A 17,500-nucleotide genomic window follows, 5' to 3' on the forward strand; every position below is an offset into this window, starting at 1 on the left:
GGCCGGTTTTGTTGCACATCTCAAGTACCTGTGCGTCTGCTCTCTGGCGCCGCTGGACGTTCTGCGTTCTGCGAGCAAGCCACCAGGCCAAGACCCCACGGCCATTATCATACATCATAGGCCCGATTCAAAAACCAAATTAATACAATGTGACCGCGGTGAACATGCCATTGCCCCTGTCTGGTTCTGGGGGGCCCTTGTGGGACAAAAAGCTAAAACACAACTCTGTGCTCCGTGTCTTTGAAGTCAAGAGGATCTCTTGTGCGCAGGAACAAGTCGGACTTGGCTTCGAGTCCAGAATAGATCTGACTCAGGCAATAAAGGTCACAAGGCCCGAGACGATGAGTCAGTTGATCCACATTTAGTGGTAAAAGAAGCGAATGTCTTCTGATGGCTGTGTGTGTGTGTGTGTGTGTGTGCTAGATGCAATTCCGATCATCTTAATGAGTTTCCCTTGGTCCTTCCTCCATCTATCAGACACAATACGTCATCGTAGGGATCATCGTGATACCAGAGGGAACTTTTGATATCCACGAACACGACGGCACAAACTTGAGATGACGATCATTCAAGAGTGTTTCCGAGCCAGCTGACGGATGTCGGTACCAGCTTGCAGCTGTGATTCCTCCACCCGTGCAACCGCGCGGGTGGCCAGAGGACTCAAAGGAGTTTTTAATGTTGGTTGAAGAGTTTTACTCACCGCTGTACGTGACGATCCGGATGGTGGAGTCGCCCTCTCCGAAACGCGTGATGGGAGTGAGGCGCACCTCGTAGGACTCGGGCTTTATGAGCTCCGTCAGGTTGTGTGTCATGAGCTCTCCTTTGTTGATGGCTCCGTCCACCGGGATCTCCTGCTCCCACCAGCGCTGCAGCCCCATCTGGATGGAAAGAGGAGCCACGCAGTTACACCCACATGCACACACACACACACACACACATAATCTAATGCGTGATTGGCCGATGAACAACCGCCGTCTGCTTCTCGACGCGGGTTCGCAACCGTCGGATTTTGACATGTTTTTCTCCGAGAAGTTTCAGAAAGTTGAGGTTCGGGGTTATCCGAGGGCTTATTAGTCAACCAATAACAGTCCCACTGATTTCTATTCTTCTTCTTTTTTTAATCACATGCGAATGGCTTATTGATTTTGCACAAGAATGAATAAGTCTCCTTCATTTTGATTAAATCCCATCTGAGCAAGTTATTGCTGTATTGTGCAGCTGGCATGAAATAATGCAAAAGATAGACGGTTGTCCTTGTTGAAGATTTTGCTACACAGACTATCACCTGGTCATAAAAACTGAAATACATGCGAATTAATAGTAAAATTAAACGTACAGCGATTTCACGATACATTTAAGGGTGGTGCCGAAAAGGTTTCGGGGCCCCTCCTCCTAGATGGCGTACTTTCAATCCGCCAATCCTTCTTTTAGAGACGACAGAACCAGGTTTTCTGGCTATAAAAAAAGCTCATTTAATTGAAAAATTCAAAGCTGCTGTGATCAATACTTACATATTTATGTTTCTTTAAAGTGAAGTAAAGTCAAATACGTACAACACAAGGCACTATAGATGTTATAGTACCACCACAAAATGAGAGCATGTAGATTACAAAGGAAATTCCTCTGAAGAGTTTGCTCCTGGGAACATATGCACACAGCAAATATATATATATAAATATATATGTAAATTCCCTTTGCCATCAGTGTGGGATGTTCCCCTCTCATCTGCCAATTAACCTCGTCTGTAGGAATTTGTATGATGCGCCAACATTAAATGCAACGCAACAAAAAACGTCTTTTTCTCTGTAAGCTGTTGACAGCTAGCTGCTAATTAGCCACATTTACTTCCAAGGCAGCTCCCAGCATCAAAGAGCGCTGTTAACGAGGAAAATGTTCTGCTATTCCTTCATACGGGGAACCTTGAACTGACGGGGATTGTACGCGCAATGCCGAGCACACAAGAGAACCTGTCGTTATTTGACACAATACAGCCTCCGTAGGAATAGAAAAAGAAGGCCTGGGGGGGGGGGGGGGGGGGGGGGGGGGGGGCAAAGAGATGAGAAAGGTACATTTTAAGGAGGAAGAGCTGCACAAGTTACAGCTTCTGCATCACAATTAGTGACTTTACGTGGCCTTCTCACAAGCACAGAGGCAGAGGTAGAGTGAATGAAGAATGAAGGTGTGATAGCGGTGGAGCAGTCTCTCTGTGTGTGTGTGTGTGTGTGTGTGAGAGAGAACAATACCAATTAGGTAATCACTTAAGAGCCTAGATGATACACAATTATGGGGTGCAAGTTCTCACCCACCATTAGTTTGCAGGTGAATAGAGTGTTTTGTCTGCCACTGGTAATTGCAGATGCAACAGTTGTCCCTTTTTTGTTGTTGTTGTACTAAAATAAAATTTTATTTGTAAAAAGGCAGCTAATTGCCACATGTCACACGGTGTCGGCCTGTACGTCGGCGTGGGGGTTTTGAACCCTCTCAAAAGAGGATGCATCAGTTCAAGAACATTTGATATTGAAATAAAAGAGTTCAAAAATAACAATTTTCTTTTTCTCCAACTAGTGGTGATCCAAAAGTACAAATAGACACACACACACAGATACATTAGAGGTGACACACCAACCCGTCTTTTCCATATTTGTCTTGCTAATTACTGGATAATATATTTTGCATTTTTTTGTTACTTTGTAAAATGTATAAAATGTTCTTACTACTTTTATAAAACAAAACAAGGGTATACTGTAGCTCAAAGTACAATGCATAATTCATTGCAAATAGATTTAATGCCACATTTTAATTGGGGCTTCCTGACAGAGAATAACAATGTGTCGGGTTTTGTATATTATGTCATTGTGTGTGTGTGTGTGTGTCCCGAAAGCTGCAGGCAGACGCCTCCAATGCGAGAACAACAACAAAAAAATGGAAACAAACTGTCAAATTATTTTGACATGGGGAAAAAAAACAAGACATATATATTTAAATGTGACAATCTAATCAAGTTGGTTTTTCCGATTCCCGTCAATGATCGGCGAATCCCCCGCGTCTGCTGGCTTTCTGTTTACATCCCATTTACCTTTTCATTCCCCCCCCCCCCCCCCCCCCCCCCCCCCCCCCCCCCCCCCCCCCCCCACACAGAGGCAGAGTGGCACATGGATTCACAAAAAAATTAATTTGACGGCTGCGACTTCAAGAATCACGGCGGGATTGATTAAAGCGGAATGGCAGGAGCGACGGGAATATGACGGGGAATAATCAAAGCGACGGTGTATTGTTTGAGGAAGGCTGATCTACTGTAGATTGCCTGCGTGTACAATACATGGCTCCCATTGATCTGCCTGCACACCCTGACTTGACAGATCAATTGGAAAAAGACGAAAGAGGAGGAGGAGGAGGAGGAGGAGGAGGAGGAGGAGGAGGAGGAGGAAGCGGTTCCAAGATGGCGAGATGTAGGTGGGAGACGGACTTCGAAGGAGCCGACTGTCGTACCAAAGCGAGGCCGGATGTCAAACCCTCCCCCGTTGCCTCCTCGGCAGGTGCGGTGATTTGTGTTTTTTGTGATTCTCGAACCCTCTCGATGCCTCTTTTTTTTTTTTTTTCAGCCCGGCACTGGACGATAACGCCAAAGCAATCCATTACAGAGACGTGAAGGTCTAGCAAGCTAAGAGCATCACCTCGAAAAGGGAGAAAACAATAACAATTCTCGGGGAATGGCATGGGGGGGAGGCGCCGGATCTATAAATAGATCGAAGCCGGTGTCGTCCACGCGCTGTTCCGTCCGGGGGTATCTCTGTATTTATTTATTTTCACAGGGAAGCGTCTCCTCCGACTCATTTCTCTCATTCGTTTTCCTCTCGCTCGACTCTTTTCCTGCTCGACAAAAAAAGGCATAACAAAAAAAAATAAAAGAAATCCCATTATCATTCTAAATCAATACTCTACGCTGAGACTCGATCAATCACAGAGGGGTGTGTACTGTACAGCAAAGCCTGGGACAAAGTCAGTGAATTCTCCTTAAAGCTAATAATCCCTTTTCATCTAAAACAATGGAAGATTGGTTGTTATGCCTCGGAGGGAGGAAATAATGGCCACAAAAATGTACCCGCTTTGAGATATATCGAGGCGAGAAGGTGGAACCAAATCAATTTGCCCAAAACACTGATTGTCTGCTCACGTGGATTAAGGGGCGTAGTAGATGTTCTCTCTTTTTAAATAAAAAAAACTAAATGCAGAGAGGTCGAAATGATCAAGCGCAGACGCAGACATTAAAAATATGTGCATGGACCAGTTGAAAGTAAGCGAAAGCAAATGTATATTCCTGGCAAGTTTATCAGAAAAACAAAAAAAACACACACACACACCCGCCTACACGAACGTCATTTATTACCAAGCAGACCGACTAAGATAGTTGACAGAAAAATCATTGCGCTACGCAAACATAACTGGTTTAGAATGTGTTTTCAAGCTTCAATTCCTTGAGGGTGTAGTGTGAAACAAACATGAAATTATATTATTCATCGTACAACACGACCGTCAGGGTGTGTAGACGCTCGCTAAGTTCCCGAGCAGAACCCAGAGATGGATTTTTTTTTTTCTTTCTCTGACGTACGTCCTGAATGTCTCCGGCGACGCCACGTTAACCGGGATCGTCGCCGCGAGTTCACGAGTTCAAACTCGACACATCTGCTTGCTGGAAATAATCAAAAAAAAGACAAGACTAAATAAATGTGCTCCACTCCGCCACGAGGAGAGAGAGAGAGAGAGAGAGAGAAGAAGAAGGAGGTGGTGGTGTGCACATTGAGAGAGAATGTAACCACGCCATCCATCAACGCAACCAGCCTGTCATCTGTGGAGTTTACTTGAGAAGCAGGGACTCTCTCTCTCTCTCTCTCTCTCTCTCTCTGAGGGGTTCCTCTGACGGAGCTCCACGGAGCTCCACGTTCAAACGAGCGCCCCCTGACAGGTCCTCAGTCGTCCTGCCCGGCCCCTCAGAGGCTCGTTCACGTCCTCAAAGACTGCTCAATGAGACAAAGTCAATGAATCGAGCCGTCGGGATTTTTTTTTTTTTTTTTTGGCAAGCTGTGCAAACAACCTTCCATCTTAAATTGGCTATAGGGGAGTGTTTTTGTGTTTTTAGGTGGCACAAGAAGACTTCCGCCGGGGGAACCCAACAGCGTTCCTCTGGACCATAACCCACCCAGTCCATGTCCCGGATGCGACGCAGCGTGTAAACAGGACCACCGTCCACCATCCGGGGGGGGGGGGGGGGGAGGAAGCATCAGGGGGAGATAGGAGACTGGACTGAAAAGGTTTCAACTGTGACACATGAAAAGTGGGGTGAACCCGACGAAAAAGGAAGGAAAAAAAAGGCTGACCAATACCGATGACTCGGCGATTATTGCACCAGGAGTCAACATTTCTGTCTTTAAAAGAAAAAAAAACGTTTTTCTGTCACCTTTCAGTGCAAAGCAGCATCTGAATGGATGAGAAGAACTAGGCCGGCAGGAGTGCGAGCGCCGCTCCTACCTGTCTGATGCCGAGTCGGTAGGCGACGATGCGGTCCACAGCGTTGGGGTTCATCTGGGTCCACTGGAGCTTGAAGCCGTAGACCCGGGGCCTGTTCTGCCACAGAGGGCTGTAGGTGTCGTAGTAGAACTCCGGAGGGTAGGCCTTGCCTGGGGAGAAAGCAGATCCATAAGCTCATGAGAAAACTAAATGACTAAAAACTTATGGCGACTAACGCCTACATACAAACATCCCGGGACTCAATTAAAGGGCTATTCTAAATATAGTCCGAGAGGTAGAAGTGTTATTGCCGAGATATCTCTCTAGTTGTGTGTCTACGTAAAAAAATAAATGTAAACTTGTTTCATCCGTTAACATAGCGACACTTACTTCCGTAAAGCCCCCCAAAATAACGTCTGATTTAACGCGACAAAGCCGCGCAGCATCTCTTCATCTGCGCCGTGTTCTGTTTTTGTTTCTATTTTTATTCGCTCGACACTACGAGCATGTGATATTCCTGGTTTGCCGTCATGACCCAAATCCCCCCCCCCCCCCCCCCCCCCCCCCCCCAAAAAAAAGGATCATTAAAGTTTCATCTTTACGTCGTGTGACACACTGTAGAGCTCACCAGATCAGTGCCATTCAACGCCACACACTTAAATGACCTCAGAGATCCTTTTTTTCTTTTTTCCTCCTCCAATGGCACGGTTTGCATCGTTGGAATGGGGATTTATTCTAGCGACTGAATCCATCTTTCAAGATCTTCGAGCTTTCTCACCGCGAGCTGCATTTTTCTGACAGCTGAAAGTATAGAAGCTGGCTTTTAATCAAGATCTAGAAACAAGCTTACGGGACGACCTTCCCGGGGCAAAGAATAGTAATTCACCTCTGTGTCACGTCGCCGTGTTTGCCCGTCTTTTGTTTATCGGAAGGATGACAATACCCGAGGCGGAGGTTTTTTTTTTAATAGACGCCGGAGACCAAAAAAACCGGACTGGGATCGGGTGAACCCGGGTAGATGACATCAACCTGTCGAGTCGGTTTATCTCATTCATGAATTATTATAGCATTATATGCCTAAAAATGTTCGGGGTCTCCTGGGTGTCTTCCCCGTAGGCTCCTTTTTGTGTGAACAGATCTCGTTCCCTTGGATTCGATTCGACTTGTGACTCCAGAGTCTGTGAAGGTTACGAGTTCAAAGGGTTTATCTGGATTCGGTGTGTGTCCCCTAAGCTAGCAACCTCTCCGAGGTCTCTGGAGCCTCGTTCTGGTGTGACCAGGCCTCGCCGCTGGTGCTATTTTCTATTTTTCTTATTAAAAAAACCAAAACCCCAAAAATGAATTGACCCAACTATCTGTATCGCTAAAGCCTGACAGCTCATAGACCTCCATTGTGGCTCAATGAGACCATTGTCCATTGAGTCCATTCAACAAAACCCCCACCCTGCCGCCATCAATACTCACTGACACACCACAAGTGTATTAATCAACAGCTGAATATATATTTCCCCGAACAAATGAAAAGAAGTGCTGTTGGGAGTAAAAACAATGCAGCGCCCAGCAGTTTTAGGAGCACTAAAACTAAACAGGACTAAAACAGGAATAAATGAGCTTGTGTCCGAGAGCCACAACAGTCACAGGAAAAATACATAATAACAGAAAGCATAATTCATGTGGAGCATTCAGTGCCCAAAAAGTATGCGTCGTCTTGATGTGACTTCTATACCACGACGAGGAAAACAATATGCGATGCTAAATAGTTCAGACATAACACACTGGCATATTTCATAATTTCTCTGAGTGCTTTGTAGCCAAAGTTATAAGTAGAACATGGATTCACTTCAGATGCAATCGTTCACTTTTAAAACAAACCCAAAGTGGTGAGCTTCAGTCGGGCTCCGACTGGTTTGAATTAATTATCTTAACAATAAGTCAAAAATAAAGCTCGGAGGACATTTTTGTTTTCTGCGCGTTAGAAAATAAAACCCGTTTAATGATTCAATCGCGATCGCTTTTGCCTTTTACATGGATAACGTTGCATATTTTAAAATCTGAGAGAAAGGAACATTCATCCATCAGCCACATTAAAATCATTTAGAGAGAAAATGCATCTCGCAAGACATCAAACACTAAGTACGGACGGCTTAATTGATTTTTTTTTTTTTTTTTTTTTGCATCCTGTTTATAGCAGCAGGACAACGCAATGATTCATAATTTTTTTTTTATTTTTAAAAACCTTCAGGCAAGACGTTGACCTTGTTTGCAGACTTCCTTTCTATTTTTTTTTTTTTTAGGGGGTTTATGAACGCGCCCGTCCTCTCCGTGAAAACACCGCCATATGCTAAGCGGCGCCGTATACGGGTGCAGGGCTGATGTGTGTGTGTGACGCGGGGCTTTAGTGGCAGAGAGACGACACTTGCATATGGACGAACAGCTGGCCGAGACCGAGCCAACACCGCCGCGCGAATAGCTAACCGACTACAGGGAAACGACATTAGAGGCATTAACAGACTTGGTGGTAATTGCCTGGTTGTGTCCTTCTGGGAGAGAAAATGAAATCTCTCTGTGGCTTTTAAAAAAAGAAGAAATGTAAAGGGGAGATAAATGGCAATGAACTTGAAATGAGTCACTTCCACCCTGACTATTCAGCTCTTTCTTCCTCAACTTCCTCCCTTCTCTCTTTAATACACTTGCACACACACACACGAAAAAAAAGAGGCAGAAATATTTCTATTGGTTGATCATATTCACTGGGATTACATTTTGTTTGTCCCAAATGTGACTTCCTTCTTCTAGAGGCGGCTCTAATGACTAACCTTGTGATATGGTATTGATATAAAAGAGGCAGGAGCACACAAAAAAATAGGTCAGAAGATTTTAAAAAAAATAAAAAGGAAGAAAGAAATGATATAGATGGCAGAAATAGATTGTGTCCGTCCATCATACAGGATCCATCGATGTCCGTGTGTCTCTTTTGGGGAAGTTCAACTCAGGTGAACGTGGCGCCGGCTATAAAAAAAAAAAAAAAAAAAAAAAAAAAAAAAGGCAGATAGCCCAGTTAATAAAAAACATGTCTGGAAGTCGCAATTTTTCATCGGAGACCGACACTAATAAGGTTTCTGACGGAGAAACTTTCAGTTTTGAAGGGTAAAAAAATCAATTTCTTTTTCTCTCTTCTTCTTGAAGATATGAAAAATGATACACGCAGACAAACAAAAAAAAAAAAAAAAGGTCAGATCGTACTACTAGATTGATGCTCCAAAAAAAAAAAAGCCCAAGAGGCCTATTTAAAACTCACCTCAAAGAGCCAAACACACAAACAACAAATAAACCCAGATGAGAAGATCGTTATTCTTAACAGATGATGGATCAAATAACTATCAAAATAGACGAATGCAGAACAGAGACGAGATAGAGGGTGTGTGTGTGTGTGTGTGTGTGTGTGTTAGTCACACTACAATAAATTCATTTCTAAAAACATAAAACATATGCAGATCACGCGTTGCAGCCAACTTTGGGCGCCATGTTCCACAAAGTGGTTTTCTGCATCATTAGGAAAACCGGGACCAGGCGAGCGCATCACGGAGCACAATATGAATTAATTTCACCAGCAAACTCGCAATATGCAAACAATGACTATGTGAACATTGTCCCCGGTAATGTGCTTGTTCTTCTTCTTGTAATTCACGACCAGAAAGAGGAATATTAAATGTGGGGGGAAAAAAAAAACTTTTTTTTTTTTTGTCATGACAACAGAAGACAAACATGTAGCAGAAACGTGGGCGGAACATTGTATTCAAGTTGCACAGCAGTGGACCGTTTACAATAAAGTCAGCACACTTAGCACGGATAGTGCATTAAATATGATTGCAGTGCTTTTGGCAAAGTCCTGGCCAAATGCAGAAATGTTGTGGGCCACTTAAACTCTCTGTGGGTGATTGCTCAACCTATATTTATCTTTCTTTGACTGAGATTCTCAAAGGAAATCCACTGGCTTTACATGCTAAAAGGTCAACTGCAGAGTAAATTGCAGTTACCACTTAACGTCACTCCAACAGGGACCCTAACTACTGAACATAGAATGTAATGTGTCTTCTGGTAGCTGTTCAGAAGAAACAAGAAGAAAAAAAAAAGATTTATATTCTGTATGTTAACTTGCTGTTGCTCCGAGAGCGCCTGTTATATTGTTCTGATAACATTACTTTAAAATAAAAGCATGTAATACACTAGTTTTTAATTCATTATTGAAATTTTGCGGATAATGCGATTCATCGCTGTTAAGCATAGAAAGATCATGCGATTAATCGATTAAATTTGTTCATCTTTGCCCAGAACTAATATGTATATATAAATGTGGCCAGAACATATTCAGTAATTATATGTTTTTTTTGGTCTTTTTAACATTTTATATATCTCTATATATATCTATCTATCTATATATATATATATATATCTCTCTCTCTCTCTATATATATGTATATGGCCAGAACATATTTAGTAATTATATGTTTTTTTTGGTCTTTTTAACATTTTATTTATTAAATCTAAATCTAAATGAATGCATTGGACACTCTAAATGACTAATCTCTGAATGAAGTGTAACTTAAATCTTGACTCATGTGGTGTTTGCTTTGGGCTTGGTGTTCATAGTGCCTTTTAAACTGGGTGCTTATGTACGATGCACTGATGACGGGTTTAAAATCTGGATGTTTGTCTGCAAGAAAAATCAAATTCAGAGAAGTTGGCAGCCGCAGCCTCCAGTGCATATTTGGGTTTAATCCGTCCCAAAAAACACAATCAAACAGGAGTCACTATTAGGCCAACAAAACACGCTTCAACCAAAACAACCGGCCACGACTGTCCAACTGGGCCCATTCTGTATTTTCTACTAGTAGAAGTTGGCAACCCTACACACACACACACACACACACACATGCACACACATTGAGCAGGGACAAAATCTGCAGCTTTTAAGAGTGTAGCTCACACTCTGGGCTAAAAGTCAGAATATCTCAGCCTCTACCGTTTCCACAAAAAAGAAGAAGATCTGTCTCTTGCGAGTCGCCCAACTTTATGAAGCTCAGTACTAAATTGACAGAATTGAAATACTTATTTTCTTCATCTTCCAAAATCGAACTCCTTACGGAAGAGCAGGATTTCACAATTTTGCTAAAAAAAAAAAATATATAGTGTTCCCATGACAAGAGAGCCTGAGCCAAAGCTCAGTGGTACACATTACATCCCTCCGATTGGGTCTCTACTCTGGCACGATGTCACGGCCAACTTGGCTATTACAGCCGACTCGCCGTTTCCACAGATGTCCCAACGACTTGGCGCTGGGGCATCCATGCACATGCACATGCACATGCTCTCCCCTGGCACAAATACACCTTTTTTTTTTCCAAAAGAAAGGGTTCTGGTGAGTTTGCGCGTGTCTGTCGGCATGGCAACGCTCACGCAGCATCGCTCACTGACCAACGTGTTTTATTGCACATCAACGAGGCGAGAGGCGAGAGGCGAGAGGCGAGAGGCGAGAGGCGAGAGGCGAAAGCCGGGCAGCGAGTGGCGAGGGAGTGTCCTCGGAGGTGTCCACCAGCCTTCGCTCTGTAAAGTGAGCGACCCGAGTTACTAGCTAACGGAACGAGCCATAACAAATATTTAATGAGCGCCGTCTTGAGATGGGCTCCCGTAGTCATAGAGAGGAGCTAGATTATGTATTGCAGCCATACTACAGAATAGGCTTGATCTCATTTTGTGGCTATTGAATTTTACGATAACATTTTTTAAATTTTTTTAAAGCAAATCTTTAAGAATAAGAGCTGGGGGTTAAGGGAACGTGGCACGTCAGATTTCACGGATGAGGGGAGGAACAAAAAGTGGATTTTCTGCACCATGCTCGCACACACAAGGGGGGGGGGGGGTGTTACTAAAAGAGCCTCCATACCTTTGGCAACCACTGAGTCCAGATGGTGAGAATCTGGAGCATTGGGCGGGAGTGGTTGGGGGGAAGGAGGGATGGAGGATGAAAGGGAAGGAAGGGGGTATTGGAGGTGGGAAGAGGGAGGGCAGTGGTGGGGGGGGGGGGGGGGGGGTACATGACCGATCGCAGGCGAAACCCCAGCCCTGTTGAGAAAAACTAACGGCTGGAGGGGACTATCTGCTCCTGTCTCACCGCTCTACCTGTTTCACCAGGGATGACTGATTTATGACGCAAAAGGTTTATTACCACGCGGGAAAGAGAACGAGCCGACGTGATTGACGCGTCCCCCTTTCACACTGAAGATCTATTATCATCTTTTTCTTTTGTTCACCTGTCCGAAAAGTTTCTGTCCGAAAAGTTCCCGGTGAACACTTTGATTACCAACTTGGGGGATGGGAGGGGGGGGGGGGGGGGCATACGGAAGGAGTTGTTGTAATGTCGGGATCATTAAACTGTGCAAATCCCAGCACGGCAACGAGCTAACGAGCTAACGAGCTAACGTTGGATCTCCGTCGCCATCGTGGTTTTAGGGCGTGGCCAGCTTTGTTTCTTGCCTGCCAAGAACACCAGCAACACCTCGACCGGACGCCTGTGGGCAAAATCAGCTGCTTTCGTCTCCCTGTGTCTGTATTCAAGGAACCAAACTGTTTCAATCGAGCGCTCTTTACCTGTGACCTGGAAGGTGCATTTGCCAGCGCCCGCCTCGTTGATGACGTTGCAGGTGTACTCCCCCCAGCCGTCCCGGTTCAGGCTGCGGATGGTGTACTCCGTCTCGTCTCTCTGGGCGTCGAAGGCCCCGGCGTGCAGCAGCCGGTTGGAGAGGAGCCACTCGAACCGCAGCACCCGGGAAGGGTGCGCCCGCAGCACCCTGCAGGTCATCACCACGGGCCTCCCCAGGCCCTGACGCATCTCCATGTAGACCGGCTCCACCGTCGGAGGGTCTGAGCGGGAGACAGAAAAGGGTTGAGATGAGTCCCGGCCCCCCCGACATTTTATAGGGGCCCCGAAAAAAAAAAAGGATGGCGCAGGTTAGTGCAGTGAGAAATAATATGAAGGAATATGAGAAGAAAAGCTTAATAAAGAGGGTAAAGGCAGAACAGAGGGCCCTCCTGGTCCGTCTCTGACCTCCAGAGATACAAATATCTGGAAGAGAGAAAATACATGTTGGAATAGTTTGGTATGAAAGTGTGAAAAATGCTCACCGAAGGACACGAGAGAGAAAAATATAAGCTTTTTAACGACAACCAACACGTATTCAAATCACTCGCGGACACAGAAAGGGAGAGAAATATATTTTAGAGGACAGTATTTTAACAAGAAGCCCGATAGAAGCAGCGAGCTACGGGAGGAAAAAATTGTGAGATTGAAACATATTGCAAGTAAACTCTAAACAATTACCACCGCAAAGTCAATATGCCTCAGCAATAAGAAAACAATTGTGGGGGGGGGGGGGAATGAAATCCGTCACGCTTCATGGAAACTGGGTAACGGGATGATGCAGTTGCACCTTCAGCTTTCAAAAAAAAAAGGAAAATGAATAACTTATTTTGAGTATCTGACTCTTCACGCACACACACACACACACACACACACACAGAGAGACAACCACAGCGGTAATGTGGGCTTTACAACAGAATGACACAAAGCTCATTAATTACCTGAAATGTTCCCATTTCCTGACTCGTTAAAGGGGAGGCGGGCTCTAGCCATGGCTGGGGACGGTACTTTAAAAAAAATGTAATATGTTTACAGATCACTGATCACCCGATTGAAACTGTAATCCGCAACATAATTCACGCGCGGTAATACAATCTAATTAATGAGCCTTCTGAACCTGGTTATGCAAGTAGATGCTTAAATGTCACAAGTGGGCTAGCCGCGCTAGTTCGCGTTGCCGCGGTTACGCTCAGACGACACCACTTGCCCACCTTTGTGTGTTTTTTTTTTGTCGGACAACAGATGCAAAAAAATTATCAAAAGAAAATTGTCTGCTCCGAAATAGCTTGATTACTAATCCTGCTCGGGCGAAGAATATTGCGGCCAATATAATTACCTCTGCTCGAATTGTTCCTTTTCTTACGATACAATTTACAATTTTTTTCCTTTTAATTCAAATATTATTTACATTTTCTCCTCTTTCCTCATGCTCTCTCGCCCCCCTTTATTTAGATGTGTTTTTGTTAATGTGTACATATTAATAGGCATATTAATGTACGTGTACAGTGTTTGTGTATTTATGTATTACACACGCACACACACACACACACACACACAGTTGATCTAAATAACGCTGTTGTTAGAAAGTATGTGCTATTGGCTAGTACTTGTTGCATTAGTTGGTTGGATTGGTTATTAAAAAATCATATTCTTGTGCAAAATAACACACCAACACATTTACAATCCAAAGTGGGATTTTACTTTCTTGCCCTCGATGCTGGTCATCACACACACACACACACACACGCACACACACACACACCTGTAAATCCCACGGCATGTGAGAATACTCACTATGATTAACGAGCAACCATTGGATCGCATTATGACACGGCCCGAAATGTGACGAATAATAAATCGTCACACGTATGCGGGACGACAAGAAAAAGTAAGTGAAACACAAACATTCCAAAAAGGTTTGGACTGAATTGAAAAAGGATGCATGAAGAAAGGTTTGCAAACACGGCCTGCCTCCCTCATCTCCACCTGAATGAAGCAGCAATCAGTTCCTTCTTCAGACGAGGGTCTGAATCTCTACTCGTCACATTAGAATGGTGGGTCCTGTGGCTCCACAGCCTCCCTGAGTGGCACCGCAACCAATTGCAGTGAGTGCATTTCCATTGACACAGAAAAGACAACACAAATAATCTGTTACATAACCAAAACATCCTTTAAAACAAGGTGCGCACGCCTCGTCTCTCGTGAAAACAGCTGCCCGGCAAACGCGAGGAGACGGGGGGGAAGAGGTCCCGACGCGTGATTTCCCCCCCCCCCCCCCCCCCCCCCCACCCCCCCGAGCGGCGCTCGCCAATGCCGAGCGTAGCGTAGCGGCGAGGGCTCGGGAGTCGCCGTAAGTAAAAAGTCCACTGTGCACTGGCGGAGATGTAATCCATCATCAGTCACCGGTGGATTGTTTGACAGTAATGTGGAGAAAAACAACATTCAGGAGCACGGAGGCCTTTCACCCCCCCCCCCCCCACGGTCCACGTGGACCCCCATGAGCAGGGGGAACAGAGACACAGATATACAGTGTGTTACCAAGCATGTGTGTGTGTGTGTGTGTGTGTGTGTGTGCAAGGCGGAGGTAAATCTGTGTGCACGTGTGCGTCTGCATTTTTTCCTGAAATACTGCTCGACCGGTTTTCTCGACAAACTTCACCTCGAGTCTGAATTGGTTCGATTTGTCTTCGCCGCTCCGGGTGAGCGCTTCGCGAGGAGGACACGCAACTCCCCAACTCCCGCCCAGAGTTGGGGGGGGGGGGGGTCGTCGTGCGCAGTCTGCTCGTGCACACTCTGCACGTGCACGTGGTAGTCTGTTAGTGGGACTGCGTTCCTTTCTCTGGGGTTATGCATGTCGTTTCTTCTTTATTCTCTTTTCTCCTGAGAGCAAAGCATTACGTATCTGTTTTTTCTCCCATTTTACACCAACAATATTTAAAATAGTTCACGTAAAAAAATCCCGCAAATCCAAATTATCAGCTAAATGTACTTGAAGTAGGGCCGATGAAGTCTTCCATAACTAAGTAGTCTAGAAATAACCACTTAGAAAAGCCTATTTGTTTGCTCCAGTGAAAACTTAATAAAATACTTAACTAATGAAACGTATTTTCTCATTTAATTAAGAACTACATTGTCTATGATTTAACTGAGTTTGATCAAATTTTAGATGACATTTGAGATGTCATGTGCTCGTTATTAACGTCACCATTCCTACAACTGCGTGTTTATGATTACATTACGCACAAGAACACACAGTTCACGACGTTGTTATATTAATCTGTCCAAAAGAATTCCAGATTTCATGCCCTTGATGTTTTTCCTTGTTTTTCCCCCAACGTGCTACGACTATATTCTATGATAATGTTGATGTTCTTCAAGGTACTGTTTAAAAGTTGGACATTCCAGTATCGGGGGAATACCGTAGTACCACGTGACTTCATTATTACCACGTGACTTCATTATTACCACGTGACTTCATTATTACCACGTGACTTCATTACCACGTGACTTCATTACCACGTGACTTCATACCTGCGTTGGGGAAGTACGAAAGAAACAAAAGGCTTATTTTGTGTGGAGAATAACCTTTTGTGGAATTACACGCTGCGATATCAAGTCTCGATGGAGGGGAGTAAGTCAAACCGATATATATATATATATATATATATATATATATATATACGGAATATGAAATGATAACCCTGATTCGACTGATTCATAATGAATCCCCCGCGTTGAATAATGTAAGCCCTCCTTCCCTCACGCCGCGGTCGCTGCAATCAAACAATGAACTTAAGCACCAATCTTGCATTACCATATTGTTATTAAAACTTAGGGGATAATTTATGAACTTAAATATACAATTAATGATAATCAATGCCGTCTCCTCGGTGGCGCGGAGAGGCCCGGTGAGCCGCTAATAGGTTTTAGCTCAGTCGTGGACCAAGTTATGAATTATTCTGGCTCCTGTTTACAAGCTACATACACGCGCTGACCTTTTTCTGGTGTGGATTTGATGCGGCTGATCAATTCAATATTGTTCAATAAAAAAAAAAAAAGAATAAAGGCTGTTTGAATTTCATCCAACGAACCCCCCCCCCCCCCCCACACACACACCCCTCCTCCCCCTAAATGCGGTGTGCGAGCCGCGCCGCGATGCAAAGAGATTAGTAAGCCGGCGTCGGGCTAATGCGATTCGCTTTAGAGTGGGGGGCCTCTGGGGCCTCGGGGGCCCTTCACCCGACGCAGAAAAAAAAAGGAAGGGGAAAATAAAATCAATTAAAAACAATAATCGTGTAATTCCGCTCATTACTTTCGACCCAGACCGTGGCTCTTTATCCCGGTGTCTTTTTTTCTTTTTTTTTTCGACGCTTATTGTGTCAGATAAGCGGAGTCGTCTCGCTCGGGGATGGGGGGGCTGTTGGGACCCCGGGATGAAAGAAAAACCCCGTGCGTCTGGACCGAAGTGGAGCTCGATAATAACATTGTGACAGAAAGTGGTATCTAGCACAGGAGAGCACTCTATCCCTCCTTCCTCCCTCCATTTCTCTCTCTCTCTCTCTCTTGGTCCACGCCAACTCAGTCTGCCTAAGAACATTAGGGTGTCACGGCTCGGGATGTTTTTTTTGGCGTCTGCAATTCTATTAGAGTGACGTCTCCCCTCTACCTCTCCTCCCGGTGTCGCCTCAGCCAGCCAACAGATGCAGCAGCTTTTTCTTTTCTTTTTTTTTTTTTTTACATATCAAAGCTGTTGACTTGCCGGAGTCGTTTCTCTTTCACGCCTCTAATGCTCTTTGCTTCAGAGGACCGTACCTCGGTCCCTTGATCAAGTTACTAAAAAAAAAAAAAAACGCCGGCTTTGCACACATGGCTCGCCACCAAAGGCTGTGCGGCTCACGCTGGGAACCTGGAAATACAGGCGAGGAAAGCATCTCAGAGGGATTGGCTGGTGCTTACACACCACGGGACAGGCCAAGAGGAAGGATGGAGAGGATGGAGAGGATGGGGGGGGGGAGCATACCGACAGGCGCACTGAGCACACAACAGACGGGGGGACGGATTTGTGTTAATAACGTAAATTCTTCGAGACGAGAAGAAAGACGAGCGAATGTGTTGAGAGGGAGAGGCATAATTAGGTGAATGGATATGCTTCACTTTGTGTGTGTGTGTGTGTGTGTGTGTGTGTGTGTGTGAGTGTGTGTCGTCTGATGATGCAACCGTATGTCTGAGAATAGATCTTATGGTATGTGTCTCAGGCCACAGCCGCGATATTACAATAATACGTAATAACGGGGGATT

The 17,500-nt window shown here is 44.8% G+C and overlaps 1 protein-coding gene across 1 annotated transcript in view; it reads right to left on the reverse strand.

The window, feature by feature from the left end:
• Positions 1–692: 692 nt before the first annotated feature.
• The window catches only part of LOC117727260 (MAM domain-containing glycosylphosphatidylinositol anchor protein 2-like), a 115,654-nt gene continuing 98,846 nt past the window's right edge, over positions 693–17,500 (reverse strand). Inside the window, exons 10-12 of the mRNA XM_034527458.1 lie at positions 12,154–12,426; positions 5,527–5,675; positions 693–878 (exon numbers count right to left, since the gene is read on the reverse strand). Of these exons, the coding sequence (XP_034383349.1) occupies positions 693–878; positions 5,527–5,675; positions 12,154–12,426 (608 nt within the window). The remainder of the gene's footprint in view (positions 879–5,526; positions 5,676–12,153; positions 12,427–17,500) is intronic.

The sequence above is a fragment of the Cyclopterus lumpus genome, chromosome 24 (assembly GCF_009769545.1).
Source record: "Cyclopterus lumpus isolate fCycLum1 chromosome 24, fCycLum1.pri, whole genome shotgun sequence".
Lineage (NCBI taxonomy): Eukaryota > Metazoa > Chordata > Actinopteri > Perciformes > Cyclopteridae > Cyclopterus > Cyclopterus lumpus.